Here is a 26,997-nt window from a genome sequence, read left to right as displayed (position 1 = left end):
AGAATGCAATCAAGGTGACATTTCAGGTCGTCTATGCTGCACCTTCGTCCTTGGAGGGAGACTTCGAACGCTCAATCGCGGGTCGGGACTTCGTCAACGGAGGAGAGGACGGGTTTGATGGCGGAGAGGTGGCCATGTTATCACGATCTTCCAGACTAGCCAGAGCGCTGGATCCACGGATTAGACATTAGCTTCCTGAACTTGGAATATCGGGGGCCTTGGGGACAAGCAGTGCTGCAATCCTCACCTGAACGCATTTATAGAGGATGCAGCCTCCTTGTCTTCCTTCCTATCCTTTCCGGCGGGGGGAGTCCCTGTGCGGCTGCTGGCTCCGCTATCGTCGCTGCCACGTACCAGATTGCCACCAGGGCCTAGGTTCTTACGGCCACTGCTGCTGCGGGAGCCAAACATGCTGGATGGTCCAAAGGACGGGGGCTGGTTTGTGTTCCGGGTGCTCTTGAGGCGGCGCAGATCATCGCTTCCAACCTTGCTGGAAGCGTAATCTGGAGGCGGCGGCTGGTTCCTGAAGTCACCGGAGAAGTTGCGTGCATCGCCACGTCCCAAGGGTGGGCGACCACCTCTGCTTGCCTGCTGGCGGAGACGTTCCATTTCAGCCTCCTGCTGCTGGCGGGCAGCCTGGAAGAGCGAGTTAGAAATTCTGAGCCTGAAATCGAAGAAGCGGAGTGCCAGGTACTTACCTCTTCACGGATCTCGTTGATGGTCTTAGGACCCTTGTCAGCATCCTTGGACTTCCAGTTGGCCGCTCGCAAGTCAACAACATCCTGAGAGTCGGTCAGTCAGCCTATGCCACTTTTTTACCAAATTACACATTGGAAGTCTGGAACTTACCATAAGCATGAACTTCAGTCTGCTGGGCAGACCCGCGGTCTCAATCATCATGTTGATGCGGACGAAGTACGCGTCCATCATCGCGTGGCCCTTCTCGGAGGCGTCCAGGCTGCCGCCGATGGTGCGGAGCAGGCTGGTCAAGCTCTCAACCTCGGCCTCGTCAGGAACGCCCTCGTAGTCGACCAGCTTCTTGACACACTCGTGCATGATACGCTCCGTCAGCATACCAAGCTTGTAGAGCTCACCAATGAACTTGACCAGACCGAGACCACGACGCTTGGCCGCAGCCGCAGCGTAGTACTCGTCGGACAACATGGCGGCTTCTTCGGTCACACCCTCGGGCTTCGGGGGAAGGTTGACCTTCCAGCCACGTTCGAACTCCTCCTGACAGCGGTTGAGGAGGTACTTCCTGAACAGACTACCACCAGTGACGACGTTGCCCATCTTGTCACGGATGTTCTCGTCCTTGATCTCCGGGCTCATGCTCTCAAGCATACGCTTGCAGAACTTGGCGTACATGGGGGCCCAGTGAGCCTCGTCCGTAGCCTTCTCGAAGGTAAGCTGGATGACCTGGCGCAGAGTCCGTCCATCGCTCTCATCCTTGGACTGCGAGACAATATCGAGGATCTGGTTGGAGATACGGTCGAAGTTCTCGGGGGTCATCTTGTTCAGGTTGGCCTTGACCTTCCGCTGGACGAGATCAGGAGTCAGGTGGCCTTCACCAGCGGGAGTAGGGCCGACTGCCTGACGGATGCTGTGTGGCTTCCAGCCAGTCTGAGAGACCGTGAGCGCCTTGAATTCCTTTCCAGCGGTGAGAGGCATGGCCTTGTTGGTTTCCTCCTCCTTCTTCGCCGCTGCCTTGTCACGCTTGCTGCCAGACCGGGTACCGGCGCGGCTGCTGGAGACACGCGGGGACGAAGGAAGGTTGCCATGGATGCCGGCGGACGAGCTGGTGCGACTCATAGAGGGAGCACCCATGCCCACACGTCCGAACTGCCCGAATGGGTTGGGACCCATTGAGCTGCGGGCCGCATTCGAGAGCGCGAAGCGCTGCTCTGAAGTGGTTCCGGGTGGCAGGGATTGTCTGTTGCCGGGCGTCTGGCCGAAGGTTCCCATCTGGAAGTTCTGTGGGATGCCAGGGCGCGACGTGTTGCGTCCACCCATCATTGGCGTACGAGCAGACTGCGGGCGTGCGGAGTCACCGCTCTCGCCGACGGTCTCCCGGACACGGGTATCCCAATCCAAAGATGGCTTCTCCTTAAACACATTCTGGAACTGCAGGAGGAACTCCTTGTTGTACTTGAACTTACGGTCGGCCGGGGCGTTCGCATTGAGAGCGGGGTTGGGAGAGACGATCGAAGGAGGGTAGTTGACCTTGAACGGGTCCTCGATGAATCGAGCGCTCTGGAGAGACTTCATGGCAGCGCTTGGCTGCGGAGGCTCGACCGGCTTGGTGGTCTCAAGCTTGAGCGCAGCGGGCTTCTCCCGCTTCGCGGCGGCGGCGGCAGGCTTGGCCGGCGGGCCCATGTCCGAGACAGGGGTGGCAGCTCCGCTGTCGGCGGGAGTTGGAGCAGCTGTCGAGGCGGGAGGAGCAAAAGCGCCCTTGCCTCTGAGGGAGGCGAAGAGCTTCTCATTTTCCTCTCGTTCTTTCTTCGCAGCCTCATCCTCGCCGGCTTCCAGCTTCTTGAGACGAGCTTCTTCCGCGGCCTCTGCTTCACGCTCAGCATTCTTCATGTTAGCCTCCCAGGCTTCGCGCTCCTCTCTCTCCTTGCGCTCCCGCTCTTCCTTCTCAGCCTGCTTCTTCCGCTGGTATTCGGCTTCAGCGGCAGCCTCCTTAGCTTCGATCTCAGCCAGCTCCCGTTCGATGGCCTCGTAGTCAATCTCATCCTCGTCAGCTGGCTTCTCCTCAGCCTTCTTTGGCTCTTCTTTCTCTGCGTCCTTCTTCTCTTCATCGGCCGGCTTAGATTCGGCAGCAGCCTCGGCTTCCTTGGCTGCAGCCGCCTTCTCTTGCTCGGCCTTCTCCTTCTCGGCCTTTTCTTTCTCGGCCTGTTCCTTCTCAGCCTTTTCCTTCTCCTCCTGCTCCTTCTTGGCCTTCTCCTGCTCGGCCTTCTCCTTCTCAGCCTTCTCCTTCTCGGCCTTCTCCTTCTCGGCCTTCTCACGCTCCGCCTTCTCCCTCTCTTCCTTCTCCTTCTCCTCTTTCTCCTTCAGAGAAAGCTCCTCCATGGCCTTGCGCGCAGCCTCCTCTTCCTCTTTCCGGCGCTGCTCGGCCTCGTCTGCTTCGATCTTCTGGAGGACAGCATCCTTGAGCTCCTTCTTCTTCTCTTCGTCTGTCTTGACCTTGCTCTCAGATCGAGTGTGATCAGCACCGCTGCCGGTGCGTGGAGGTGGAGTCGGAGTGGATCCCTTGACTGGCGACGGACTGCCGCGGGCGGGAGAGGCGGGCTGCTTCTCGAACGTCTTCACGGCACCGCTGCCGGGATCCTTTATAATGAGAGGATTCTTCTTCGTAGGAGGGATGACAAAGTGGTTCTTAGGCGGAGCGGGACTGTTAGATGACCTGCTGGGGTTGTGAGAATGGCCTGGAGGGCCTGTAGGCTGCCCTTGACTGACGCTGGAGCCAGGTCTCTCGCTCGCAGACATCTGCGACGGCGTTCGTGACAACGGGGTTGCCTGCGCAGGAGGAGGAACAGCAGCGGGGTACTGGCCCTGGACATAAGGACCCTGAGGGGTATAAGGCATCCCAGGACGGGGTTGCGGCGACGGTGGCGTCATGTACTGCATCTGTGGCATGCCATAGGCGGGTTGGTAGTAGGCGGCGTAGTTCGGATCATAGGCATGAGGGTAGGTCTGATTTTTCATCAGTGTTAGATACTGCTCGAACTGGCCACTTTCGGGTGCAAGATTTGGGGGTGGTAGTGGTAGGTTCACTGAAGAAGAAGGGTAGGGTTTCGAAGAGGAGAAACGGGTTCCATTCTGTCTCTTCGAAAACGGGTGACGGGGTTTAACAGAAGGAGAGTGGAGCCTCACAGTTTGGGGTGCCATATGCTGGTTGTACCCGTAGTGTTGGGCCGGCATCTGCGCGTGCGCCATTGGGACCGGGTTCATCTGTGGAGTGGCGGGGTGCGAGTTCGCCAGTGCGGGACTCCGGTTTGCCTGATGTGGCGAGTTAGGGAACGGCGGAGCGAGAGGTCGTCCTTGATTATGGCCGTGGAATTGGGGTCCCATGTTCGGTCCCCCTCGGGGCTGATTGGGCGTCGCTCGGAAGTTGGGGCCTGGGGAGTAAGGCATCTGTCCCTGGTATCCAGACTGTGAGTAGCCGCGGCCACGGCCGCCCTGATGAGGATATCCGCCCCGTCCAGGACCGCCTGGACCGCCAGCCATGTGGTTACTCATGTCACTATGTGTAGATTGCGACGATTCCCGTCGAAGATGACTTGGCTGTGGGCCAGGACCAAGAGGTCCCTGCGGAGAAGGGCGCATCTGCCGCTATGTTAAACATCAAGATCAGCTATGCAAAAAGAGTAAGGTACTCGGAAGAATCTCTCAAAAGACAGAAAGAGAGATCCACGATCTAGCACTTACATTGGCGTCGCCCGAATCTCCAAAGCTTCCAAAGTTGGGTCCGTTCCCTTGAGACTGGTATGTCGATGGCGGCGGCCGGCCACCACTCGAGGCAGGCTGTGGAATCGGCGATGGGGAAGTCTGGGGGGATGTGATTCTCGGGTTCATCGACTGCGCGACGCCCAGGTTGGACTGGTTCTGGTTTGCCAACACGGCGGGGTTCCCCATGTTGGGAGAGGTCTGCTGGTTCATCGAACCGAACTGGATGCTGTTGGTGCGACTGGGAGCACCGCCAGCAGGGCCCCCGTTGGGGATGTAGCCGCTGGTCCCGGCCGAGCTGATGGTGACCGAGGGCTTTCGGGTGTGATCGCCCTGGGGACCACCGTTGACGATGGTCAGCCCCGACGACTGAGGCTGCTGCATGGGTTTGCCGTTCACAGGAGAGACAGAAGGCGATTTTCCATGTTGAGCTGCTTGCGCAGAGCCTCCGACGGTGACAGGAGCGCTGGTCGAGTCGGACGACGCAGGCTTCTTGGTGGCGTTCGCGTAGGACCTGGAGCCGCTGACGGAGGGGGAGGGCGAGTGCGCTTGCGAGGCGGCGGGGGTGGTGTTACTCTGTCCCTGCTGCGGTGGTTGAAGGCCTGGCTTCTGAGAGATCGAGGTCATTAGACAGGTGGTGCTGGGATTATCCGCGATGAGACCAGGTGGATGATGTGCTGTGATGTCAGGTCGCGCAAAATGGGGTCAAGAACACGCTCCGGATCCAGCTCGAACAACGCAGAGGAGCTGAGGAGCGGAGACCACGCGGGGTAAGAGTCGTTAGAGAAGAGTAAGGCGACCGCACAAAAAGGGCGGATGGGGAGGGATAAGAGGGTGGTGAAGAAGGGTTACCAGGTGGTGGTGAGAAAACGAAGTTTCCGAGGAAGAAAAAAAAAAGTGTGGACTTTCTTTGGAGGGGAGGGGGGGGGAGGGAAATCAAAGCACTCGCTCGATAAAGGATTGGCTGTGAATCCTCACCACAACAGGTGATGGAGAGCTCACGAACGGATGACACAACAATAGAGGTGTATCCGCGATCGTCCTGCTTCGATAAAAGAAGAGGATCCGCTGGGAGTGGGAGATGGGATGGAGAGAGCAGAGGATGGGAGGAGGGAGACGAGGGATCTTGGGGGCGAGGCGAGGGCGGTCGCTACAAGCCGGGCGAGAGTGCGGCGGCAACAAGGAGACGACGGGCTTCTGCGCACAACGCCGTGGCTGGAGAGGAACAGGACGTGCTCAGTCTGAGATGCCAGTCTGGTCGGTTTCTCAAGGTCTGCGCGGTCGCGTTACCCTCACCTGGCGAGCGCTTCCTGGCGCCTTGGATACCATCACATCACATTCACATAGCGATGCCCGGCTCTACCCTACATAGTCTTGGATACTACCAGCACAACACCAGACATCTTTTCCTATCCTGCAGCACTGAGCTGTCCCTTGTACTACTCTGGCCTGCCTGTGCGGATCTGCCGTCATCGACCCGACAGACAAGCCTACGGCCTTTGCCATCGTCGCAAGCTCTCTCTCCGCCACCACAGCCATCATTCCCCTTCTTTCTTCCTTTCTCATCCTTTCCAGAAGAATAACAATGGAATTGGATTTCCGTCGCAGGAAACATGGAACGTTTGACCCCTACAGCCTATGGGAACCTGTGCCAAGTGCAGCTCGAAGCTGCAGAACTACGGTGTAATGCTGCGTCCGCACATCCATCAGCCACCGAGGACCAGCAGGTTGGAACCGCGTCTTTCCTGGTCACCTGTGAGGCTCTCTTTGCCCTCCTTCAACCTTGCATGACATCGCTCCGTCCCGCGTGGCTTTGCAGCAAAGGCCTCAAACGTGACAAGGGAAATCCCCGACCGATGAGGCTTAGGAGTTCGCAACATCAAGTAAAGCAGCCCTGGAACACACCCACAACAGCGTCATCTGATCTCGTTTGCGGAGGTTGCCGACAGACGGTGGTTCAGGTGGATCAGCACCCAAAGGGCACGTCGTAGCAGCGGTAGTAGACAAGAAGATTAAATAGTAACAGCCAATGCAAGAACAAGCGACAACGCATGCAGAAAAAAGGGCCAGTAGTAATAAACCTTGTGCTACGGATTCCCACAAAGAAAAGAAAAAGGATATCGATAATTGCTAATAATTCACTGTCAGTATTCTTCACAATGTCTTTTATCCCTTCCTACCTCATCGACCATCTACATTATTAATATCTCTCCCCTTTCCCTTTCAGTCTTGACAGGCTGCCAAGAACCAAATGACACGCAGTATGGCAACGAGACCCCGTCCCACGGTCCTAATGCCAAAAAAGGCTCCGGGACAGCTGGCTCCCGTCGATTGACCACCGCGCCAATCATCCCTCGCGTAAACGCGACGACGGACGACTAGGTAGTCCTGTCGCCCGAGTCAGCTCACCGGGCATCACCATCGGGCCCGAGCCCGGGAATAACGGGCTTTAAAATCCGCTAGAAAAGAGGGAAAAATTCAAAAATCCGGTGCCACTCAAGAGAGAGGGATTATTGAGTGTTGATGCCATCATGGCATGGCCACGTCGTATCGAGCCATCGACTATCGGAACTAGCGAAAATCGTTGGGACAGAACAGCGCACATGCCTTTGCTATCGATAACCTTGGGCACAAAGCAATCTCTGCGCCCCGATGCGATCCGATCTTCATCCTGTGGGGCGCTTCCCCTCACCCAATAATAGAGCTCTCCATTCTAACCGTTTCCAACCGGTCACGCAGTAGAACGTGCGGGCATGCCCGTCAGGCATCCGCATGGCAACCATTGCACCGCACAAACTATTCCGAACACTTGATCGGAAAACCATGTGTTTCTTTTGTTCTACCCCGCTATCCAAGTATGCACACAGTAGTCGTAGAGTTCGGAGAGAATTACCCAAAAGCGTGGTGAACTCCTCCCATATGAAAGTTACCTAGGTACTGTACATGGAAAGTATATCTGCCAACCACAGTACTCACACTCGTCCTCGTTAAACTATTTTGATCATAGCTACCTATATAGCTATGTATATAGATGTTAGTACAGAATCAAGAGACTTACCCGATCCATTGATCTTCCCAGGTGAAATCGTACGAGAGAATTAAATAGTACTACTTAATCAGCCGTGAGCCTTAAAACATCCACTCCCGGAGAGAGTGAAAGTAATAACCCTTCACTAAATTACAGCCGACTGTTCGAAAAAAGAAATATCAGGAGGGAAACTCGATCCACTCATTCTGTCCACTACCCAACTGCTTAGGCTTTTCAACCTTTTTAGGACGCTGATCCGATCCAACGACTCTAGCCGTCCACCGAATCAAACGAGAGAAGCTGTTGCTTATGAATGACTGCCTAACTTGAAACCTCGAGTCCAGATAGAACCCTTGCAACTTCAATGTGAGACCAGTCTATAATATAGAGTCATATATTTTACATACAAGATAAAATTTCAAGAACGCAAACTTCAATGTCTGGTATGGGAACCCCGAACAAATGGGAACCAACCTTCTTGGAGTCTGGCCTGATCTATTATTACTATTAGATCTTAGCTGCTGTTCATCACATCAGGAAAGAAGCCGGCAAGAAGAATGCAGTTGTATACGGCATTAGTACAGACAGCTTTTGATTCGTTTTCCTTGGGGACGGAGGAAATCTCTAGTTAGAACTTCCTTCTAGGGTTAATCTCGTCAAAATTCACTGTTCCAGCTTGTACCGGGAAGGATCGCTGTCTCCCATGTGGTTTATATTTATTGATCTCGCCCTACTTCACAGAGCACGTTCACCGTTTTACCTCGTTCCCCCAGGAAGCAACCTTCTATAATCAAGTAAATTGTATCTACTCACCACCGAACCCGTATACAAATTCCGGCCTTTAACTTTATCCAATGTCTTCCAATATCTTTTTCTTTTCCTTAGCTGCGCCCCTATCAGCATACTATTAACAATACAATCTTAGCCTCCCGTGAGATCCCGAATTGCCTATCAACCTGAAATGAAGGAGCTCTCCAATTGTCAGACGGAGCGGAAAAAGTTGCTCAGGTAACATTATTCTACCCTATACCAACGACCCTAATAGACCACCTCCTTCACCGCAAGATTGCACGAGATGCAATGGTTCCTTGATTGTGTCACGGTGCTTGGGGGATGTTTGATTATGAATAGCGCTGTTTTCACAACACCTTCATAGCATCTATCTCACATTGCTTCCTTCGACATCGACTCAAATGGTGACACCTGGGCCTGGGGCTCAAACAATTTCGCTGGGATCTCACACTAGTTCGTACATTGCTATATTCAACTGAGATATTCGAAAGACCAGCGATCCTAGAAGGATTCTCATCGTTGATGCTATACGAGCGCCGAACAAAGTTTGCTTTGAATCGTCCAAGATATTGAGTGAGATTCTCCAAGAAATTTGGGACGCTACAAACCCCGTTATGGACCCCCAGACTTCCAGGTAGACAAAGAGGCAAGGTCACGATGCATCCCTGTAGTATACTTATACAGTCCTAGCTCCTTCTGCTTATTCTACTTACTATTGTAAAAGAATTCTGCTGCTAATATCTGCATGGTATTTCAACTGAATGGTGTCCATGTTCTTTCTCCAGAGTCCTATTGAACACACCAGAAGTCCTTCTCAAAAGTCGGACGACAAAATCAGGACGAATTGAATACCAATATACAATCTATAAAAATTAACTCTCTCTGGATTACTCTGACTGATCCATCAGATCGGGAGGGACTTTTTAATTTTTCATTCATTCCAGGTACCGGATTGTCACCTGAATCCTAGATCATTGGTGGATGAATTTCGAAGGACGTGAAACTTGCCTATCTTGTACCGATCGGGCGTGGGAGAACTATCATATATCTTCGGGGTTGGAGATATGGATCATATCTGACAAGTCAAAAGGTAAGTTGACATACAAATCGCTTTTAAACCTTCGTCGGTAATGTTTTCTGCAGTTCCTTTGATTTCCGCGACAAAAAAAAGCGACAAAACTCGCAACCCGACGTCAGACTAAGCGCCATCGACGGACACGTGTATGTATAGAATGATTCGAATCCATGTTAAGCCTATGCTGAGAAAATTTAGTTGCATGATTGCCGTGAACGGTTCTCAGATGTGTGGCATTACGGTCGAGACGCAACCATAAAAAGAACTTCTGGGTCCGTCCCCAAGAGAAAATATAAAAGAGGGGCTTGACCGTGGTGACTTGGTAGCGGTATAGCTTGAAGACCAGATCCGTCAATCCGGTGATCTTGAGAACAATGCTTCAATACTTGACAAAAAAGGGAGCCAATCCAAAATGAATCTGCTTTCGTGGTTCTGAAGTGATCCTCTTTTGATGAAACTAGCCCGAGTCTAGGACGAGATTATCGCCCATACCCTTTGGATGCTCCCCTAGCACGTTTCTCCTGGACTAGTACCTGGCGGAAGGAGAAATACCTACTCAGGAGCAGGATGATGATAACATCACCATTCATGTCGAGGAGCTCTACTGCCGCGCTTCTTTATGCGTGAACGATGTATGTTTGCATCCTAGAACTATTTACTAAACCGAAGTGATCCTCCTCAATTTTCAGTTTCGAACTCATGTTCCCATGTACCATATGACGTCATCCATCTTCCGCAACAACGCGCGGTCATATCCAACCCACCTAGCCAGGTTTCTGGGAAATATTTTGTGCAAGTCTACAGTGCTGTAATAGGTGGATTGTATGAATTAAAAAAAGAATATTATCCTTTTTTTAACTACGCGAGTACCAGTCCACAGAAAAGCGTCCTTGAACTTTATGCTTGATGAGACTCAGGCTAGACGAGGCTTGGCCTCGATATTGCATGTGCGATCATGAGAAACAGGAAAACACTCATGGTAAATGGTTTTCTAATCATCTAACCCTGTCGGGCGCAGGCGGAGTGTCTTATTTCCTTGCTCTCTGTGCCCTGATTATGTTCCGGCACGTTCACGCCGTATTCAAATGGTCAATCAATCGCAAGGAGGAGAGCTGGCGCATATGCGTTTAATGCAAATGTGGTTTTTTTATAACTTCTGCAGCGATCCGGGTCGTCCTCCAACATGTCAGTCCAGTCTTGGGACAATTGACGATTATACTGTTTTAACCACGAAACCCTTTATTTATCAGGAGTCGTTATCATCTACTTGTAACCAGACATCACTGCCTTCAATATCTCTACTAGCGGGAGATACGTCCAGCATGTTCAGATGTTGCAACAGAACTATAATCTCAAAATCTGAATCTCAAACCCATTCACTGTCATTCACTGCTAGCCTCAAAGCCTTGACTTCTTATATTATATTAGTTAAAACTTATGATAAAATGTACCAGTACGGGCCGTGGAATATCGGAGACGCCGAAATGACGCGGCGTCTCGCAGAAATAATCCTTGCGCTTGTCTTGCGAATTGGCGAGGATGAGGATGGGAGCTAGTCAACTTGAACCAAGCTGCTATTACTTATCTGACGCTAAAAAAAAGCCATTCATTTGACCGCCTCGGAATTTCAACCAACAGGTAGCAGACCACATCTTTCAGCAGGGAAGATTGTTACCCAAGGAGATATACATACATCTTGAGGGTATCGATAAACCGCAGGAGCGAGAAGCATCACATGTATGGGCCTATTGCGATTTCCGTGGGGGAACACGTTCAATTTTTGGAGTATATATAACTGAAGTCCAGTTACGCAGAGTATCCAAGGGTGCTCCGAGAAACACACCGGGAGAAAAGATTGGCAGGGTACAACCGCATCTAGTATTGTTCATGGGAAATAACTATTGACGGACAGGACTACCATGGTTGGTCAGGAGGGGCGGGACAACGCCTTTGAAAACCTTTGTTTTGCCATTCTATATAGTGTGCTCTAGAGCAAAGTGGGCACTACAATGACAATTATGGTGGAAGATTGTACTGTACATGCCGAGGAACGAAAAAAAAGCCTAGACATGACCCCGTACCTACCGAGGTACCTAGGTAGGCAGTAAATCCAATCTACATAGTAACCTATCTATCTTGACCACGCCTGACGACCTCACAAATTTTTATCTACCGATTGCGCCGCGAAACCGACTCCGGACCACCAGGTGCGCTTCCCTCTCCGTTGGCGCCAAACAAGCCTGATGACCAACCCGCGGGAGAGCGATCCCGAGCACTGCGAACATCATCGTGCTCGATGTGGTCGAACGAGTTGTCGCTGAGGTTCTTCCGCAGGCCATACGTGAGGTCGTCGCTCTCGCTGCTCTCTCCTCCATTCCCATTGCCTAGACTGCGTTCCTCCTTCGCCAGGGCAGAGCGAAGTACCTCCAAGTACTGGCGCTGGGTGGCAATGAACTTGGCCTTCTCCTCAGGGGAAGCGTCTGCTAGGTTACTAGGCAAGAGAGTGCTGCTGCTGGAAGCAAGAGCCTCCGCCTGTGTATCACCACTCTTGCCGCCAGCGGGGGATGTGACGGCCGTCACAGCTGAGCTGAGCATAGAAAATAAGTCTGTCGAAGGCGCCGAAGCGCCGCCGGTGGTAGTCGCGGGTATGTTGAAGCGGGAAAGAAGTGACTGAGCATATGCAGCAGGTCCCGTCGGGGGAGGAGGGGCTGCTGGTTCTTGACGCAGAGGAGGCAGGCCCAGAACCTTCTCCCTGAATAGGTCAATGGCCTGGTTCAAGTACTGCAGCCCGGCGGCCTTGGCACGCTCATGAGCGCGGCCGATGAGCTCGTCAATCTCACGCTCGTGATGTTCTAAATACGGATCGACGTATTGCTCGTAGAGGAATCTGGCCCCTTGAGTCTGGGGAAGGACAAGGTAACAGAGGAAGCCGAGACGGATCCAGCTGTAAAACGGAAACCTAGAATAGACCGAAGATAGAACGTCAGCTAACATCCAATGACGACGTCATTGCTTCGGGCCGGGGCCCTGTATCAAGTGTTCCATACCATCCCAGAATCCATACAGTCCAAGACTCAGCCAGCAGCACGCCGGACAGTACGACCCAGTACATCAGCCATGGTGCCAGCTGGGCCGGATCGGAGGAGCGGAGGGCCTTCCATGAAGCGAAGACGGGGAAGAGGATAGTGATGACCGAGCTGAGGGAAGCAAGCAAGAGTTATTAGCATCAGATCCCAGAGCAAAAATCCGGCAAAGCAATTCTCTGAAACATGTGTAGACCGGAGAAGCTCTCAATCGTAGCTGAATCTCAGGGGACAGGCACACCGCCAGTCTGGGGAACACTTACGACGCCAGGTCCGCGAATATTCCAAACATCGCGGAGGATTCCAGGAGAAGAGCTATAACTCAATTGCTTCCAAGTCCGCAGAGTGTACTTTTGAAGAAATTTCTGTTGGGCAGAAAGTGATAAGTTCTTATCGTACAGCACCTGCAGCTGGTGCGGGGCGGGCACAGCTGCACGCGACCAGTCCTAAGCCGACAACTTAGCAGCCAGCAGAGTGACAACACACCATGAATCAGAAGACTCCAGAGAACTATTTTTGTTCTCCAGCTGCAGATAGAAGACAGCTCAGGTCAACATCTTCGACAGCAAGGAGGAAAGAGGACAGATGGCTCGCCAGAAAAAGGAGAAGCACACCGTTGCTGCCTCTAGCTGCACGTCCCGCTTCCGGTGCCGCGGAGAAGATCACCCGTTCTTCCGCGCACGCTGTTCTTACGTCATCCACGCTTCGACAACCTGGAATACATCAACAATGCTTCTTTTCTATATACTGCTAATTAACGTGAGAGTAAGGCCCTCTGGCCAGTAAATACATTGTGACACTCCATTTTCCGGAATGCTGATATGCTGAATATCTGCAGCGCCAGCCCTTCTGATCTGATGATCACCTCTCGGTTCCTGGTGACTGGGTCTCGGATGATCCATTGCTCTGTTGCTCCGCATCGGGAAGACTTTGTTCCTTCCCAAGTTTGGGATTGCGGATGCAGAGAGCGAATGCAATGAGAGGTACCGTCAGGCAAATACCCGTAATGCAGAGGAGACGCTGTGTATGCCGGTATGCCTCTATCGTTGCGTCTCTTGCAGGTGTACCAACAGGGTTCGAGGCAATAAAAAGGAAGGGATTGTTGTATATCTCTGTAGCCAGAGTCGCGTTGCCGACCCTGTTGATAAGCTCTCCAGGGAGTACCTGACTCCAAATGGATCCGGAAATCGTGTTTCCTACGGCGCTTCCAATGTTGTAGGATGCCAGGAACAGGCCAGTGATGACGGCCAAATCTGCAACTGATTAGCAAAAAGCCGTGGCATCGCGGCTCGTCGAGACTCACGTTCGTGCTTGGTCGCCGCTTGAATACTGGCCTGAGCGGGATAGGGAAACAATCCTCCAGCTGGTTGTGGTTAGCAGAAGGCAGGGCAGCAAACAAGAGAGAGAACTTACCAATTCCCAGCAAGACTTGGGCGCCGATGACTCCAGAATGGTTACTACCCCCAGCACCTCCTCGGAAGCGGATGAGGAGGCCGAAGGCAACCAAGAAGAGCACAGTTCCAAAGACAATGAATGGCTTCAACCGACGAACTTTGAAAACAATCAGGCCAAGGATACCTCCTGTGATCACAGAAAAGAAGCTATTTCAAATCAGAAGACAGTTGACCATACACATAATGAGGGCACTACTCTTACCTGTAGAACGATGAAATACGAGTAGCACTCATGATTGATTCGTCAAAGCTGACCACCAAAACCGAGTAAAGGTAATCGCCCTGAAGATACCAAGCTAGAGATTGTTAGAGAAGAAGTAATACCGGATGCTGTAAGTACATACCAGTATTAAGGAAAATTGCAATTCCCAGAGCACCCCAGACTGCGCGATCTTTCAGCAGCTGATATACGTTAGTCCGGAAAACTGTGGTGATAAGAAGGAGATGAATGAAATCTCACTTTGAAAGGGAGCATTGGATACTTGCAGTTGCTCTCCCAGATAATCCAAGCAGGGATGCAACAGATACCGACGACGAGTGTAGCAATGACCTTGGCGGTCTTCCACTGTTGATGAACTCCCCCAGCAATGGTGAACGGCACGAGAATTAGGGCGAAGACAGCAATCAGCCCGACTATACCAATGACATCCAACTGCCAGAAAAGTTCCACCACAAGTCTACGCGCCCCAAGCGTCTGGAACGTGCTCTTGTATGGCGCCAGAGCGCCGGACCGTTTCGCTCGCCAGTGAGCTACGTACAGGGTGATGAGGAGAGGGATACAGCAGACTTGGTGCAAAGTTAGAATATCACCTTTTATATCCATCGATCCACTCACCAGGATAGATTATAGCAAACATCGCAATACCCCATCTCCACGTTGTCACGCCAAGGACAGAGGAAGTGACGTTTCCACTGACCCAGGTATTGATCTGTGTGGTGTTAAGACACGTAGTCATTGTGGAGACCGGAAATCACTCACGATAAAAGGGAACGCTGGGATATATGAGAAGAAAAGACGTGAGCGGAGCGATGTTACGTCGGCAATGAGGACTTCAACAAGCAGCGTAATGACCGTATAGCCGACCTGTGCAGAAAAGGTTAGTATACCAGGTTCAAAGAATATAGAGGAATAAGGGGCAAGACTAGGATTACCTGATAGAGAACTGCACCAGCAGCAAAAGTTTCCACATTTTTCGCAGATGCCTCGACAATTGTTCCTATACCCGAATGAGCCCATGTAAATTTCACACTGCGAAGGCAAGGGATGTATATACCGACAACATAGAATACGATCGATACAAGGATCAATTCCACTCTTCCAAAGACGTCTGCAATTTTTGCGGCGGTTGGCTTATGCATATTAGCACTAGGAAGAGAATTCGAATCCGGACAGAGGTACAGTACCTGCGCTGCGGCTGCAATGACGCCACGTAGAACATTGACGGCGGCCAGCAAGCTGTGCCCCCCTAAACCTGCTGTTGCCTCGGGCTAAAGTAAAAGGGGTCAGTGTAAGCGTATATAGATACCTATCTGAAAGGAATTGGCTCTATGAATGGAAGCAACATACTTGATATGTATACCGAATTGTACCGTCCAAGCCATAGACATATGCAAGAAGAAAGATACTGCAAAAGAGACAAATCCTGTCAATCAAGCGAAACTGAGAAGAGATAACCTCAATACGCTGGACACCAGGGCTCTTCTTTCCAAACAGCGTGATCGAGTCTGGATCAGCATCAGGGCCACGGCCGGGTACCGTGGGATCAACGGTATCCGTGGCATCCGGGTTCTTCTGATCTATCTGATCCCGCGACATGTTGGATCAGATTCTCGATGAATAGAGAAAGAAGTAATTAAAACAGCAGCACCAGACTGCACATAGAAGAAGAGGCGAGGAGAAAAGGAGAACGAAATGCACGAAGTCCCACGAGGATCATCCTGCTTTTTAACCCCAGTCGTATCGACCTCCCCACTAGCAGGGAAAGCAGGTCAATGAGAGCTCAGCTCCGACATCGCCCTAGACTAGGAACTGGATAGAGAACGCCCCGGTCTGGGCACTTGGCCATGTGCAAGATTTTATCAGATAAGCCAATTTGCCTCCATCAGTGGTCATCGAATGAAGGAGGCGTCAGGCCGTCGTCTTCCATTGCCAGATTTCTCGCCAAGAGGGAGAGCCGGGGTTGCCATTCGCCCGACATTTTCCACTGACAGCAGTGTGCTCCACCAGAGAGTCTCAGACTACGCTTCTTTTGACACTGGTCTTTTTTTCGTCCCAGGGTTGGTGCGTTTTTATAAAGTTTTCCAGCGCACGAGGCTTCGTGTTGGAGACGCGCTAGTCTAGGGTCTAGAGCGGCGGTCCGGAGTCTCGGTTATCATATCTGATCGGGCTTTGATCTTGCCCAGGACCAACAAAATCATGTACCCCCAATTCCCATCACACAGACCACGGATTTTTGGGCGTTAGCTGCGCTACTGAGTACCTAGATGACCAAATCGACCAGTTTTGCGGAAGAGAGAGCCGGCTGTGAATGTGCCGCGGTGACCGTCTTCGAATTGCCAAGTTTCATCACCTGCAGCCTGCCAGATCTGGACCCTCTTTTCTTCTCCCACGGATTGGCCCAGGAAAATTTTTAAGCGCCAAAAAATACTTTCCCTCTTACAGTTAACTGCTTTTCCATCTGTCACCCTACAATAAAAGCATGCTCTCCGGATGCATGACTTCCGGTGATATCATCCTGCAGGACTGACAGGCTAGTACTTACCGCCGCCGTTGCATCTGCTGCTAAAATGGGAAATACTCCCTGGTATTCTCTACCTTATTTTTATATCTTGCGTGGCCTTTTTACTTCCCTGTTTTAATATGAAGCTTTTAATGCGCATATTTATAGTATTCATCTACATCATCGGTACTTCAGAGTTTCAAGGAATGATTGGCACCGTGTACCGTGTGCCCTAGAAGCAACTTTTGCAGTTTAAAACCTTCTGGTATAATGTCGGACAAAAATAATCATAGATTTCTGATGAAGAGCGGCCACTTGCCTATGGGGTTTATTCTTCTTTTCTCCTAGGAATTATAATCCTGTGAATTGATAGTATATTGCATTAATGCGCAGAAGAGCATTCACTTTCACCTGGAAGCGCCCCGCAATCATATGCTGGACAAAGGATCTCCAAAGTCCAACAGTAGTTCGCAGATTGAACTTGACATTTCCGAAAGTTGACATGACTCGCATCAAAAAAGAGCATAACAGGATGTGGTCTATCTCCTTCTATCTACAACCACATAATGTTTAAAGGCATAGACAAAATCCAATATTTAATAGGCCCTCGCATTAATTATCGAGCCTGAAGCTCTGATACCAGAGAATCTCGGGGAGAGGAAGATCATTAAGAGCCAGTTTTATGAAGCTTTTTGCAACCAACAAAATGGGCCTGGGGATCAAGGACTCTGGAGCTTAAGAGCGATGGATACAGAACAGCCTCCACTGACATGATTGACGTAATTATGGGAGCCACCATCCGACGGAATATTGAATTTGGATGTTTCCAAATTCAATTTCCCGGCGGGACCCCTCGAATAGGAAAAAGCAGAAAAGCTGCTCGAACACGCAGTTAGCATGCACTGTACCAGGTCACGGCAGACATCAAGCATGCCAGGGATCTTTTTCCTGCAAGACGGCTGGGACTGGAAATGGCGCGAGTTCGGTGGCCACATGGAACGTTGCTCTGGGTCGGGGGCTGACCGAGACCGGAAAGCCTCAATTTGCGCCCTGGACCCCGTCATCGCACCAACGACGAGCTATCGGACATAGTTGTTTCTGGCTCGAAACCAGGTGGCTGGAACTGTCAACGGTGGACATTGTTGGCTTTCTGAGCCCCAGGGTTATACGGCTCGTGCAAGTCATGAGCCCACTTTGGAGCTGTCTCAGAATTGGACGGATGACGAAGCCTGGTATAGATTAGGAAAGAAAAGCCGAATTTAGGGACAAGGGTATCGCCCCTCGACATCAATTTATGTGATTCCTGGGCCTACATCATTGCCAAAACGCACGCAATGCAGACAAGAGGCTCTCGGTGGCCATGCGATTTTCAGAAAAAAACGGCGACATCCATGGAAAATTCGGTGCGGGCCTCATGGAGTTTTATTTTGACTTTATCTATTTTAGGGCATTCAGAGACCCAAGAGCACGGAAGAAACGACGTAGCATGGTGCAGTCATCAAGAAACGGCAAGTCCCGTACAAAAAAGGCAGAACCAAGAAGAGATTCAAGAATCTGGGGACAACGATGACGAGGACCCAGACTATGATCCTAGTGGATAGGGCAATGGGGATGTTCCGCACGGAGCTCCTTAACAACGGCCTCGATAAAGTGCTAGCTGAAGATGATGAGAATTTGGGCGAGGTCAGCGAAGCCGAGGACCACCAAAAATATACGGTTAAACGTGGCCTCATGCATCGTCACCTGACATTTTCCGCTTAGACAGAGATATGTCACGGAACCTCAAGCAAGGAATCATCAACTTTACTTCTGAAGATCTTCATTGAGATGCAATTGCGTTGCAAATATCTTCTGCTTTTTCCTGATTCTGTTCTTCTTTGTTGGACTGCATCCGCCATAATTTGCACAATTGGGAGTACCATGGGCTCTCTATGACAGCTTTTGCTAAAGGATACGCAACTAGGCAGCAGCAGAAGGTAAGGCATTTGAGGGAGAGATACTAGTGGTATAATAACTGGCATTGGCAGATTGGTAACCATCAATTCTCTGCTAAGTAGTCTCCATTGACTGCTGCTACTTGCACTTGAATAACAGATCTTGAGTGTCTTCAGGAGAGAAAAAATTGTAACAGACTCTAATTGATGTCCTCCTGTCTCCGTTCTTCGTATAACCATGAAACAGAATGTTGACCGTGTTGATAATGCAAAGGTCAATACCTAAGTCTCGTCTATATAAAGATGAAAACTGCCACATTTGCAAGGCCAAACTCTTTGAGAATTTGAGTGATATCCTCCGTCACTGGGTTCAAATCTTGCGGAGTCTCTATCTACGAGCATTATGACTGTTAGATTGATGCTAGAATGAATGAACGCCGCTTTCTGGTATCTTCTTCTGCAGCCACTCCGAAGCTGTCAGCTCTGTGATTCATAAATGAGAGTTGGCAGTTCTGAAAAATGTAAATAGAAGTTTCGACAGTCAAGATAAGCTTTGCAATGAAATCTATAGCTGCGACCCTTATCTCTTTCCATGTAGCCCGCCAGAGAGGAACTACATTTAGGAAAGCTTTCAGCTATACTATGGCAGTATATTCGATTGATAACCCGTGAACATCTGACAGAAGCTGCGGGTAGACGGTCTCGAACGAGCTTTCCCCATTTCCCATGCGTCAATCAAAAAAATAGCCGCGTCAACAGACGCTAGTAGGGAGATCCTAGCGGCACCATGTAAGTCTTTAAATTTCTGGAAATTCGACCGTCGCAGACGGTGGCAGCCGCAGCGGCGGGAAAGCGTGGCTCTGCAGTGGACTAACCGTGTCGGAGATTTGCCTTTTGTCCAAAGAAATTAACATTGTATGACATTACCATGGCGAGAGTTTGGAACCCTGCGGGGAAGAGAATCGGAAAGAGTGGGGATGTGTCGCAAAAAAGAAAAATGTGTTCAGATCATAAGGTTGATATCCCTTTTTTGTCGCTTGTTTTCTCCGCGTCGTGGAAGGCAGCTTGTGGCGTTGGGCGGCAGATCCATACCGGCCGAGCTACGTCGACGTCTTGACCCGAGTCCGAGCGGTGTCATACGACAGGCTGCGTCTGTCGCACACTCCCGTCTGGCCCGGATTTCGTTTCCTCGCCTGACTACTGCCTGGATGCATACTACCTGTCAGGTGTGCTGCTGAGAGCCTATGTCTCTTCCTTCCAGGAGCATGATCGTGCATTTAGACGTGACGTCTGCCTTGACCGCTGACGCTGCTGGTCCCTCGTTGTCTTGGACTCAGCGCATATAAATTCACTCGGAAATAGCTCCTACGCTTTCGTTTTTCCGCAACTGATAAACATATTGCTTTGAAAGATCTTGAATTCCTTTTATCCTGAATCTGCAACAGGACTATTACGGAACGCTCTTAAGATCTAAAGACCAGGGATTAAATCACAGAGGACCCAAAGATGTGCATCGCGCTAATATCAACCGCGCACCCTTCCTATTCGCTCATCGTAATCGACAACCGAGATGTACGTGATATACCCCAGAAATGTCGTTATTTACTTCTCTTGATGATTAACGTGCCTGCCAGGAATTCCTCCACCGGCCGACATCTTCTGTCGACTGGTGGCCGGAGCCGAGCTCCCACGTCCTCGGCTCACGGGACCTCGCCCGCGCCGCCCATGGCACCTGGATGGGCGTCACCAAGCAAGGGCGCATCGCCGTCCTGACTAACTACCGCGAAGACACGACCTGCCAGGCCATCGGAGTGTGCAGCCGCGGCGCCATCGTCAGCAGCTGGCTCGCGATGCCGCCCGACCGCGAGTGCAGCACGCGGCAGTTCATCGAGGAGATGATCTCCGGCGGCACGGCGCAGAGCGTGGGCGGGTTCAGCCTCGTCTGCGGTAAAGTCAACGAGCCGCTGGCGATCATGTCGAACCGGGTCTCGCATGTCGACCGTATCACCTGGGTCGCGAAGGACCGGGGCGAGACGGTCGGGTTGAGCAACACCGCGTTCGGGGATCGATCGTGGCCGAAGATCATCCAGGGCGAGACGCTCATGAAGAAGGCCATCGAGGCGCATGTTCAAGCGGGAGAGGGCGAAGATGAACTCATCCAGAGACTCCTGGATGTCTTGAGCACAGATACCCTCCCCAGACTGGCGGACGGAGCCGGGCTAGAGACGTACATCAACCACTTACGGAACAGCGTCTTTATCCCTGTCATTGGTGGACAAGACAAGGTCGACCGCGCTGCGGATGAGATCGCAGGGGGTCAAGCCAAGGATAAGGTCGAAGTGTTGGCGAACGGACATGGATCGTCAGATCCGGCGTCCTACTGCCGTGGCCTGTATGGAACCCAGAAGCAGACGGTCGTGCTTGTCGACCACAAGGGGCGAATCAAGTACTTTGAGCGGACGCTCTTCGACAATGCTGCGGAACGGATCCCGATCGGGGAAGGAGATCGGTGTTTCGAGTTCATGATCGAGCAATAGTGCGGTACATTTTAACTGATCAGACTACAAGCATCATACAACCGTCGGATCATACAGCCTGGACATGGTGGATCTGGCAGGGAAAAAGCAGGGAGAGAAGGTGCATCAGGACGTCATTCTCCCTATCACCTGCTCATTCACGAAACATCAGAATCCAACCCCGTTGTGCGGCAGTCCTTCCGGGCATATCAATCAGCATCAGATCCGGCCCGAAAAAAGGCCTTCGGGCCATACAGGAGCGCCCCAGCCGGCCATTTGGGAACATACGCGGTACATACAACATATCTGCAGTCCTACCCTTTCAAAGGGTGGGGAGACAGGAAACACCGCAGACATGGAGGACCTTTCACAACCTCGAAGCCTCAGAAAGCAGCGATCTCGTAACCAGTCCCTCCACCCACATCTCTATTATCTTGAATCTAGCTACCCAGATCACGAATTATGATATGACGTTAACAGGCAGTGAAAAGAAGAGGGCACGAATAAGAGCAGATATATTCCCTGGATATTGTACTGTGCATATACCTGGAGACAGAGTCACAGAGCCACCTTCGAGCAATCAGTGGTGGTCCCATAATCTATCCATAAATCCACTTAGAGCTATCTAATACAGCTAATATCAACTTACATGTGATAAAAGGTGGGTCCTTTTTTCGAATGTTCTAATAAACATGAACTATATACTGCATTAAGATGTTGATTGATTAACGCCTACCATCCCCCTATCTATTGGTATTGTCTTTATCTTTACATCATATCATAAATTCGGGATGGATGACGGCGATACAAGGATCAGAATCGGGATCCTTCCTTCTAGATATAAGATTCTTTAAAAGTCAAATTACAGAACTTGAACATAAACGTAAATCGTAAACACGTTGCATCCGCAGAGCACAATCAAGGCGACGGAATAGAAAAGACTTATTATTAAACCTTCCTCCTCACCAACCCCCGGAAGAAATCAAAACTATTACTATCACTCTGCAACTGCCACACCCTCCCCGTCGGCCGATCCCCCCACCCCAGCTCCTCCGCCACAAGTAACCCATAGTCCCTCGTGATGCCCTTGATCCGCGCCTTCGCGCCCCCGGCCTCCTCCAGCGTCACGACCTGGTGCATGTGCAGCCAGTCGTCGTAGTACATCTCCTCGAAGACGCGGTCGAAGCCGGTCCGGAGGAAGCGGATGTATAGTTCCTCGAAGACGGTCAGGATGCGCGCGAGGAGTTTTTCGAGCGTTATTGGCGCAAGGGGTTTGTTGTTGTTGGTCTGGGTGGAGGAGGAGGAGGAGGAAGAGGAGGAGAGGGCTTGGGCGAGGGCGTTGAGGGAGGTGGTCGGGGAGGCGTTGGTGGCGTTTAGGCCGATCCCGACCACGGAGATGTATTCCTGGGACGAGTAGTGCGAGTTGACGAGGATGCCGCAGATCTTGGTGTAGGATTTTTTGTCTGGGTCCGGCGAGGAGGAGGGGTCGAGGGCGTCTGTATCCCATATATGGTCAGTTTTGTCCTTTTTTTTTTGGTTACGTTGGTAGGCAAGAGACAAAATGGGGAGGTAGACTCACAGATATCATTAGGCCACTTCAGCTTGACGGGCATGTTCCCGTAGCCCTTGTCGTAGCTCTTGATGCCCTTGACCACGGCCATGGCGGCCAGATACTGGATGAAGACGACAGGTGCCGATTGCATCTTCTCCATCGGGTGGCGGATCACGGTCGAGAACATCAAGGAGCCGGCTGGTGAGACCCAGACGTTGGACCCGCGGCCTCGCCCGGCTACTTGCACTGTGGCTGTAGCGGTGAAGCCGTTGGGGAGGCGTCGAAGGAGCTGGGTGTTTCTGGTATATGTCAGCAGCAATGAAGAAAAACAGAGGGGGAAAGTTGTACATACTTTTCCAGAATCGTATTCGTACTCGTGATGACCTCTGCATAGAGGATCTGGGATCCGAACTCTGAGAGCTCTTCTTTCGACTGGGATCGGTAGTTGCTGAGATTAGAGTAGAATGCATGGTGGTTGAAGTAGGGGGTCGTCTTCGACGAGGGAAACTCGTCATGAATCACAAGGCGTTTTACGATAGAATTATAATCGATAATACCGTCGTTAGAGTCACCAGACTCCTCCGGTGTCTTATCTCCAGCAGTTTCAGGGAGGTTCTCTTCCAGTTTATCCATGTTCCAGGTGCCGGGCTTCTGGATGAGGAATGTATCGTTCTCGTCTTTCAGCAACTCCTGCCCATCTTCGTTGACGACGACTTCCTGCAGCGAGGATGTTATTTTGGCAGTATCTTCAGGGTCCAGTGCGGACAGATGCAAAGAGGACGGAGACAAAACCGTAGTTGTCTCCTGGTTGATCTTCAAGCCCAACTTCGCCAGACAGGCTTTCATAAAGTCCGTCCGGGACTTGTCGTCCGCAGCCAGGGTGTCTATCATGCTGGCGTAGTCGGGCCCGCCAGCTTTCTTGTCGAGATTCACGGCCGCAAATCTGGACTGGTCAGCTCTAGGGTATAATAATCCACTCTACCCGGGAAACACGAACTCAGGATGTGGCCCTGTCAAGATCGCCGCTCCTTCACCAACCTTGCAATACACCACCGCTGCTGCACCCTCCCCGGCATCAACGTGGAGTTCCTCAGTATAGCTAGCAAGTACTTCGACCCCTCTATCAGCGTACTTGGGAGCATCGACAAAGACGCCACCGCCGTTATAATACGTTCTGAAGACATCAGGAACAGTACCGACACTCAACGCACTCTTCGAGACCTTCAGCTCGGCCGCTCTCGCGCCAGCCTCGCTGTGATATACAAACCCAGGAAACGCACAACCTCGACAGATCCCGGGGAAGAAAGCCAGCTCCCTATCCCCAACGACCTCCATCGTCTTATCGCCGACCTCGAACTCGCACCTCTTGCTCCCGTAGTACCCACCGGCGCAGAAGCCCAGATAGGCGCCTCCGCGCTGGACATACTGCGCAATCCGGCGGTTGCCCTCGCCGTTGAGCGTGCGGCAGTACCCCTGGTCCGCGCCGCCGGGCATGACGAACAGCGCGCACGACGCCGTCCACGGCTCCTTGACGATCATGTCGCCCGTGACGGGGATCACGGCGTAGTTGGGAGCCAGGAGGCGGCGGAGCGTGTAGAGGCAGTGGCGGACCGACTCGACGGTGCTGCCATTGCCTGGGTCTGCCGTCAGCGAGTTGTTTCGCCAGGCGGATTGGGAGAGCGCACCAGAGTAGACTAGGACGTTGAGCCTCGCGGAGGCGATTTTGGGGCTGTTGGCTGCTACGGACATTTCTCTTTTGATATGCCGTCTAGGCGGGGTGGTGGTATGTGTAGTAGTATGTAAGATGTGGTGGATGTATCGGTCCCCGCGTGAGTTGAAAACCCACTCCGCACTTTTTTTTTTCTCAGAAAAATGAACCAAGGGTATCAAATCAAGTACAGTAAAGTTCAAAATGTCCAAGAGCGAAGGATATCCTCCTCCAACGGTCCCGTCAAACGAGGACGACGAGCCCGATGAATGGTAAGGCTTGCAGATCGATAGATGCCCAGGGGTCGAGGGTCTAGAACTGACGCCGCGATGCGCAGGGACAAGCGGATCTTCAGCACCGGCTGCGCTGGTAAGTCTGTCCAGGAACCGAGGGGCGCGGGCTTCGACGTCGCTGTACTGATACCCCGCAGCCGAGCAGGAGAAAATGAACGACTGTTACTATGCAAAGAGGGACTGGCGGGCGTGCAAGAAGGAGGTGAGCGCCGGTGAAATTTCTCTTTTATCCATGGATAGATCGGCCGAGATACTTCGGAGAGCGTATCTGCGGCTTTCCCCCGCATCCAAATCCAGCAACCAGATCATATCGTTATATATCAAACAATCTACACAGAAATACATGCGAGAAAAGGTACTAATCCGTTGCGCTATTGCTCAGATGGAGATATTCCGCGAGTGCTGGAAGCGTCACGGCAACGACCAGCGAACGCAGATGAAAGATGCTTAATCCACCGCAGCAAGAGCGGATATTTCCCTCAGAAAACACAGACTCCCAATCTCTACGATCCATGTACAATAGTATCTCTTTAAATCGTTTCCTGTACTCTACTCTACTCTCCTCAATAATCAATCTCTTTTTCTCCCTGGCATATATCCCTACAACCTGCCTTTCATTCACGTGACCGCGAGCTCCGCCGGAAGTCTCAACGCCTGCGGTAAAGTCACGAAGCTGCTGCTATCCCATTCATCCCTCAAGCATGTCTTCTCTCCCTCTCTGCAGGCCCCTCTGGGCCCCAGGGGTTCTGAACCCCTCAAGAACTGCCATTTCAAGCACGTCTTGTTCCTTCAGCTCGCAGCGTGTCCTGCCCAGCTACTACCATGCAGCGACCAGAGCTGCTGTTCGCAGCAGCAGCAGCAACAACACCACTGCTCGCTCAATAAGCCAATCTGTCACTCGTGCTACCGAGTCTGCTCAAGCTGCGTCAGCATCAAATTCGGCCGCAAAACCATCCACCTCAACCTCAACTCCATCTCAACCCTCTCCAACCGCCCGCGCCGCCTTTATCGCCTCCTCCCCAACCCCAACCCACCCCACGACCGACAACATCCAAAAGACCGGACTCTCCGACAAGCCCCTCGAGCTGGAAGTCAGTCCGGAAGAAAAAGTCGACTGGACGCGCTCCTTCCACGGGCTCTCGGCGGAACCCTTCCCCAAGGAAGTCGCCGACATCCTCCTTGCCCCGACGGACCCTGCAGAGGTGGAGATCAAGCCCGACGGGATCGTGTACCTGCCGGAGATCAAGTATCGGCGGATCTTGAACAGGGCGTTTGGACCCGGTGGGTGGGGTCTCGTTCCGCGGAGTGAGAGTATCGTGACGCCCAAGACGGTGACGAGGGAGTATGCTTTGGTCTGTAATGGACGGTACGTATCCTATCCCATCTTCCCTTTTCCTACTACCCTTTTAAAATATATATATGTTTTAAAAAAAGACCAAACTAACATGATCTATAAAGACTGGTCTCCGTCGCCCGCGGCGAACAAGACTACTTCTCCCCCGACGGCATCCCCACCGCCACGGAGGGGTGCCGCTCGAACGCGCTCGTCCGGTGCTGCAAGGACCTGGGCATCGCCAGCGAGCTGTGGGATCCGCGCTGGATCCGCAAGTTCAGGGCCGAGCACACGCGCGAGGCGTTCGTCGAGCACCTGGTCAACCGGCGCAAGACGAAGATCTGGATCCGGAAGGATGATGAGGTGACGTATCCGTACAAGGAGGTTAAATCTTAGTTCTCTTCTCAGTCTTAGTCTTAGTCTCTTAGAGACTGTGTGTGTGGAAGATTGAAGTGGTGGGAACAATGGAGTGGGAGGAAGTTTTTTTTTTTTCACGGCGAGAATATACGCTGAATCGGATCCAAGATAAGGTGGGAGGGCCTCTATCTTCTCTTCCATGTTTTGCTACGGTACTATGTATTTTATGTGTTAGGACCTCTTACTTATTATGACCTGACCAGACTGTGACTATGGTCTGTGATGTGATTGATACGATACCCCTGTCTCATCTGTCCCATCGCATTTACATCTAAGTCTCCCATATGGAACAACGGCTCAGACCGAGTCCCCTCACATGATACATGTCTCCAGGGTAGAGTTAATTGAGAACTCAGTAGATCTCCATAACATGACATGTCAATGGCATGTAATCTACCATAGCAATAAAGAATAATAACATAATAAATAGATGAACAAGGAAACGTTTCAGTTTTTGTCATTTAGATCCGAAAGAGCTGATAGATAGCTACCTAGGTAGATTGACTATGTATGCCAGCATGCATCCTTGTCTTTATCCATTGCTCACTTGATCAGCTGTTTAAACAAGTGTAGCAGTTCCCGAATTCGAATTCCACTCTATCTTCCAATCAATTCAGGGTATGTGTGGAAAAAAGGAGAAAAT

General features: G+C 51.6%; 9 protein-coding genes across 9 annotated transcripts; 5 read left to right on the top strand and 4 right to left on the bottom strand.

Moving 5' to 3' along the window:
- Nucleotides 1–31: 31 nt before the first annotated feature.
- Nucleotides 32–5,076, bottom strand: VTN00DRAFT_368 (uncharacterized protein; the record flags this gene model as incomplete). The annotated part of the gene is made up of 6 exons (XM_069430023.1): nt 32–167; nt 248–636; nt 699–782; nt 850–3,696; nt 3,877–4,335; nt 4,432–5,076. The coding sequence occupies 6 exons, from the start codon at nt 5,074–5,076 to the stop codon at nt 32–34; spliced, it is 4,560 nt and encodes a 1,519-aa protein (XP_069291076.1).
- Nucleotides 5,077–5,438: 362 nt separating this feature from the next.
- VTN00DRAFT_367 (uncharacterized protein) lies at nt 5,439–6,440 on the top strand (the record flags this gene model as incomplete). The annotated part of the gene is made up of 2 exons (XM_069430012.1): nt 5,439–5,748; nt 6,085–6,440. 2 exons carry the CDS (start codon nt 5,439–5,441, stop codon nt 6,438–6,440), a joined length of 666 nt encoding a protein of 221 aa, XP_069291075.1.
- A 5,073-nt stretch (nt 6,441–11,513) lies between these two features.
- Nucleotides 11,514–12,719, bottom strand: VTN00DRAFT_366 (uncharacterized protein; the record flags this gene model as incomplete). The annotated part of the gene is made up of 3 exons (XM_069430001.1): nt 11,514–12,303; nt 12,392–12,541; nt 12,691–12,719. 3 exons carry the CDS (start codon nt 12,717–12,719, stop codon nt 11,514–11,516), a joined length of 969 nt encoding a protein of 322 aa, XP_069291074.1.
- Nucleotides 12,720–13,288: 569 nt separating this feature from the next.
- VTN00DRAFT_365 (uncharacterized protein) lies at nt 13,289–15,697 on the bottom strand (the record flags this gene model as incomplete). The annotated part of the gene is made up of 12 exons (XM_069429990.1): nt 13,289–13,680; nt 13,731–13,790; nt 13,841–14,028; nt 14,084–14,177; nt 14,226–14,283; nt 14,342–14,667; nt 14,717–14,810; nt 14,861–14,965; nt 15,034–15,098; nt 15,156–15,231; nt 15,286–15,369; nt 15,449–15,697. 12 exons carry the CDS (start codon nt 15,695–15,697, stop codon nt 13,289–13,291), a joined length of 1,791 nt encoding a protein of 596 aa, XP_069291073.1.
- Nucleotides 15,698–17,961: 2,264 nt separating this feature from the next.
- On the top strand, nt 17,962–18,362 carry VTN00DRAFT_364 (uncharacterized protein; the record flags this gene model as incomplete). Its single annotated transcript, XM_069429979.1, has 2 exons — nt 17,962–18,004; nt 18,097–18,362. The coding sequence occupies 2 exons, from the start codon at nt 17,962–17,964 to the stop codon at nt 18,360–18,362; spliced, it is 309 nt and encodes a 102-aa protein (XP_069291072.1).
- Nucleotides 18,363–20,041: 1,679 nt separating this feature from the next.
- On the top strand, nt 20,042–21,072 carry VTN00DRAFT_363 (uncharacterized protein; the record flags this gene model as incomplete). The annotated part of the gene is made up of 2 exons (XM_069429968.1): nt 20,042–20,107; nt 20,170–21,072. 2 exons carry the CDS (start codon nt 20,042–20,044, stop codon nt 21,070–21,072), a joined length of 969 nt encoding a protein of 322 aa, XP_069291071.1.
- A 927-nt stretch (nt 21,073–21,999) lies between these two features.
- Nucleotides 22,000–24,352, bottom strand: VTN00DRAFT_362 (uncharacterized protein; the record flags this gene model as incomplete). The annotated part of the gene is made up of 5 exons (XM_069429957.1): nt 22,000–22,547; nt 22,631–22,902; nt 22,956–23,546; nt 23,601–24,237; nt 24,289–24,352. The coding sequence occupies 5 exons, from the start codon at nt 24,350–24,352 to the stop codon at nt 22,000–22,002; spliced, it is 2,112 nt and encodes a 703-aa protein (XP_069291070.1).
- A 163-nt stretch (nt 24,353–24,515) lies between these two features.
- On the top strand, nt 24,516–25,055 carry VTN00DRAFT_361 (uncharacterized protein; the record flags this gene model as incomplete). The annotated part of the gene is made up of 4 exons (XM_069429946.1): nt 24,516–24,583; nt 24,649–24,680; nt 24,742–24,806; nt 24,987–25,055. 4 exons carry the CDS (start codon nt 24,516–24,518, stop codon nt 25,053–25,055), a joined length of 234 nt encoding a protein of 77 aa, XP_069291069.1.
- Nucleotides 25,056–25,305: 250 nt separating this feature from the next.
- On the top strand, nt 25,306–26,333 carry VTN00DRAFT_360 (uncharacterized protein; the record flags this gene model as incomplete). Its single annotated transcript, XM_069429935.1, has 2 exons — nt 25,306–25,970; nt 26,063–26,333. The coding sequence occupies 2 exons, from the start codon at nt 25,306–25,308 to the stop codon at nt 26,331–26,333; spliced, it is 936 nt and encodes a 311-aa protein (XP_069291068.1).
- Nucleotides 26,334–26,997: the final 664 nt, after the last annotated feature.

Source organism: Thermoascus crustaceus, assembly GCF_041956765.1.
Source record: "Thermoascus crustaceus strain CBS 181.67 unplaced genomic scaffold VTN00scaffold_1, whole genome shotgun sequence".
NCBI lineage: Eukaryota > Fungi > Ascomycota > Eurotiomycetes > Eurotiales > Thermoascaceae > Thermoascus > Thermoascus crustaceus.
The sequence above is the reverse complement of the archived record's forward strand: the minus strand, read 5'-3'. Positions and strand labels throughout refer to the sequence as shown.